Source organism: Psammomys obesus, unplaced genomic scaffold, assembly GCF_907164565.1.
Source record: "Psammomys obesus unplaced genomic scaffold, mPsaObe1.curated_primary_1811, whole genome shotgun sequence".
Classification (NCBI taxonomy): Eukaryota; Metazoa; Chordata; class Mammalia; order Rodentia; family Muridae; genus Psammomys; species Psammomys obesus.
Genome location: NW_026593982.1, coordinates 872,808 through 876,653, shown reverse-complemented (window position 1 = coordinate 876,653; position 3,846 = coordinate 872,808). Strand labels below are relative to the sequence as shown.

At 44.3% G+C, this 3,846-nt stretch overlaps 1 protein-coding gene across 1 annotated transcript in view; it reads right to left on the bottom strand.

Moving 5' to 3' along the window:
• Positions 1-912: 912 nt before the first annotated feature.
• The window catches only part of Pcyox1 (prenylcysteine oxidase 1), an 11,773-nt gene continuing 8,839 nt past the window's right edge, over positions 913-3,846 (bottom strand). The window contains exon 6 of the mRNA XM_055617641.1: positions 913-3,602. Coding sequence (XP_055473616.1) covers positions 2,944-3,602 — 659 coding nt within the window. The 3' untranslated portion in view covers positions 913-2,943. The remainder of the gene's footprint in view (positions 3,603-3,846) is intronic.

Genomic DNA, 3,846 nt, shown 5'->3' with positions numbered 1-3,846 from the left:
GTCGATCATCACTATCTTTCCTTATTGAACTATGATCTTTAGTGAGCATGCTCACTAGGTTACATCCCTTTTTTCTATTTTTTTGAGACAGGGTTTTTCTACATAGCTCTGGTTGTCCTGGAGCTCACTACATAAAGCAAGCATGCAGTTCTGGAGTTGTACCATGTCCTGCTGCCTGTGTTTGGCTTTGTACCCCCTTGGGGCACTGTGTAATCATCTCAGAAGCCTTAAGGCAGATTTATATAATGGTTGCTCTGCAGAGAAATGCATGTACCTTCTCCAAATGGCCTGTCTTACCATTACCTAAAGATGGGGCCATGTGTATTTTCATTTCAAACTTTTTATCAAACTTTCTTTTTTTTTGCACTTATTTATTACTATTACTATTATTATTTTAGATTAGATAAGGGCTCAGTGTGTTGCCCTGGCTGACCTGGAACTCACTAGGTAGACCAGGCTAGCCTCACAGTCATAGAGCTCCACCTGCCTCTGCCTCCCAAGCACTGGGACTGAAGGTATGTGTTACACCTGGCTAAAGATTTTTTTTTCTTAATTTTTAAAATGTACATGTATGTGTACTTTGCCTGCAGCTCCAAACCACTGAGCCAACCCTCTGGCCCACCAGCAAAATTTTAAATTACAAGCCTAAATATAATCCCATTGCAAATCAAGTCCACAATAGTAGAAATGCAATTATCTTGTTTCCTGCATTTGCAGCAGTCCTCCTGTAGATGGTGTTGCTTTTTTGTTGATCTGAAAATACTCAATGGAAATTACCAGGAATAGCTGGTGGATGTGGTGGCAGCACAGGGATGGCAGAACAGGCTGTCTCTATGACTCTGAGGCCAGCCAAAGAAACAGTGAGGCCCCACCCCAACCCCCCCGCAAAAGAAAAAGACCAGACATTGTAAGTTTTAATTGACTTCCATTATGGTGAATTATTATAATTCTTTTATTTTATAATTATTGTTGTTACTCTCTTACTGTGCCAAATTTGTAAATTAAAACTTTATCACAGGATATTGTACATGTGGAAATAGAACATGTGAGACTCACGGCTTCCCAGTTCCGGGTGCCCCTCGAGGTCATGAAACACATCCCCCTCAGATGAGGAACCACTGTACCAAATCCACAACAGGGTTCTATTTCTGACAAACCATGTTCATTAAAACCACAACAGAAACAAATACAAATGTCTCTGAACAAATTAGAAAAAAGGCAACCTTTTGATAAACTATGAAGTTAATTCCTTTCACTATATCAAATATAATGGCTGCCTTCTCCACACATTATTAATTCCCACAGCTATACCAGGGGAAAAGTAATTTTTAAGAATCAGTGTTTCCTCAGACCACTTTACTGCTGCAATGCTATAATCTGGTGAAGGGAGTTGGTTTTTATTCCTTGAGACTCAGTGTTGCCACAGCCCAGGCTGGTCTCTAATTCACAGAGATCCGCCTGCCTCTGCCTCCTAGAGTGCTGGGATTAGAGGCAGGAGCCACCATGTCCGGCTGGCCTTGAACTCTTACCCCTCTTGCCACAAAAGTACTGAGAATATAGGCACCATCAAAGCAGGCAAAATTACTTCTTTTCTCTTAATATTTGTGGCTGTGACAGTCACTGGTGACCTTTGAGCAGTTTTCTAAAAAGCTAGGATTCTTGAACTTCGCTACAAGTGAGAAGCAACCACAGCTGAGCGCCATTGTCTGAAGATTTCAGCAACAGCCCCTTACCTTGGATGCCCAGCATCTGATGAGCTTACCTCTGAACTCAAGTCGCCATGAAGACACAGTTCTAAGGCCACCTGCTCTGGGGTCACCCAAGCTGCCTCTGCTCTAGTGCTGTTCCCATGAAGACCGCTGCTAATAGCAACACAGCCGTCACCCCTGGCACAGGTCTGCTGTGGTCACGATTTGCGTTGCTCAGTACTTTTAAGGCACTCAAAGCTATCTAGAGATGGTTTAACCCCACACCTGGACCTGTGAATTTGGCTTTGTGCTAGACACTTGAACTTGACAAATGCTACAGTGCCAAGAGTCCATCCTCAACCCAGAAAATCCCATTCTCTACATGTGGGTCCTAAAGCTCTTAGAGCTGGGACTGTAGCTCACCGGTAAAGCACTTGTCTGATTCCTGGGTTCAATCCCCAGCACAGTACAGAAAAACACAAACTTCTTCATGAGGGCCTCAGATGACAATGCCAGTTTCTTGATTTAATAGCCTATATTTGGTTCCCATTTCACAGGATATCTCTGTTTCTATCTCTGAATCTATCCCTGATAAAACCAAGAAAGATGCAATAAAAAACTCCACATTGACTTCAGGCTTCAGCAGATTTCCATCAGAAAAGTGTAAACTGCCAGGAATTAGAGTTCACACCTGTATACCAGCACATGGGAGGCTGAGACAGGAGGGTTGCTGTGATTTAAAGGCCAGCCTTGGGGTAGAGTAAGACCTAGTTTCAACAAACTCCCCCAAAAGGAAGAAAAGAGAGAGAGAGGAAAAAAGAAAGAAAGATTACAATCTAAGCAAATCCAGCCCACTGAACCCAAATCCAGGTATTTATCAACTTTCAAGTGCCTCTTAAAACCAGACAAGCCTGGGAAACACTCCAATGGTTCCCCAGATAGTTAAGAGCCAGGCCTCAGGAGGCTGAGGCAGGAGAATTCTACCTGGAAAACTTAGTGAGACCCAGTCTCAAAAGAAAAGCCACAAAGAGGGCTAGGGGTGCAGCTCAGCTTGGTATACAGTGCTTGCCCAGCATGCACGGGGGCCTTGGGTTCAAACCTCCTCGTGCCCCTCCCCCAAATGTAAGAGTGAAGACATTCCGGCTGAAGGAATGTCAGGAATGTTGTTTTCTCATGACCCACATGAAGAGTGCTGGTAGAGATTCAAAATCCTCTCCGCTGATCGGCCAGGGCAGGACGCTCTGGGGAGAAGCAGTTACAGCTCCGTTTTAAGCTTTTCATACAGATCATCCTGGTCAATCATGTCCTCGTGGCCGTTCCAACGGTGATAGGCAAGGAGAGCTGCGTTGTAGCCAGCAATGGCACTCATCTCCATGCAGCTGGCGGCAAACTCGATGCCATTGAGGTAATAGAGCCGGTCATGGAGGATGATGGAGGGACACTTCTGAGGAGGCTCATAGTACGGGTAGGACAGCCACGGCTTCCGGACAGCATACTCATAGGACAGGAAGAGCTTTGAAATTTGTTCCTCGGTGAGAATGTCCCTGGAGAAGGTCTTCCACACATGCATCCCATCCGTTGGAGGTGCGGGGCCCTCCTTGGCTCTTATAGAAGATACAATGGACAGGCTGTTAATAAACATATTGGAGTCATCAGTGAGTAGAATCGCAGAGAGACCAAACTGCTCCTTGGGTCTGGAGCTGAAGAAAGTGGAATTCAGTTCTCCTTTAATCAAAGTCGTCACCAGGTGTTGATATGGGTCGTTGAACTCCTCAATGGGCGGATTGAAACCATGGAAAGTTATGTTGGACATCTTCCGGTTCAGTGGCGCAGCCACAAGGACAATGTCGTAGAAGTCAGAATGGGTCTCAGATCCTGTTTTATAAACTACTTCATACATCTTGGTGGGGTTGCCTAAGGGCATGGAGAACATGTATCTCTTAGCACTTCTGACACTCAATTTCAGGCCTGGCACAAAGGATTCTGTAGCATTTTTGCTCTTCTCTGTGTACATGTACAAGTGTGTGTTTATATGTCGAGGCCAGTGGCTAACCTTGTGTCATGACCCCAGGAGTTGTCCATCTTGGCTTCTGTCTCTCTCTTTAAAATATTTATTATTATTATTATTATTATTATTATTATTATTATTATTATTATT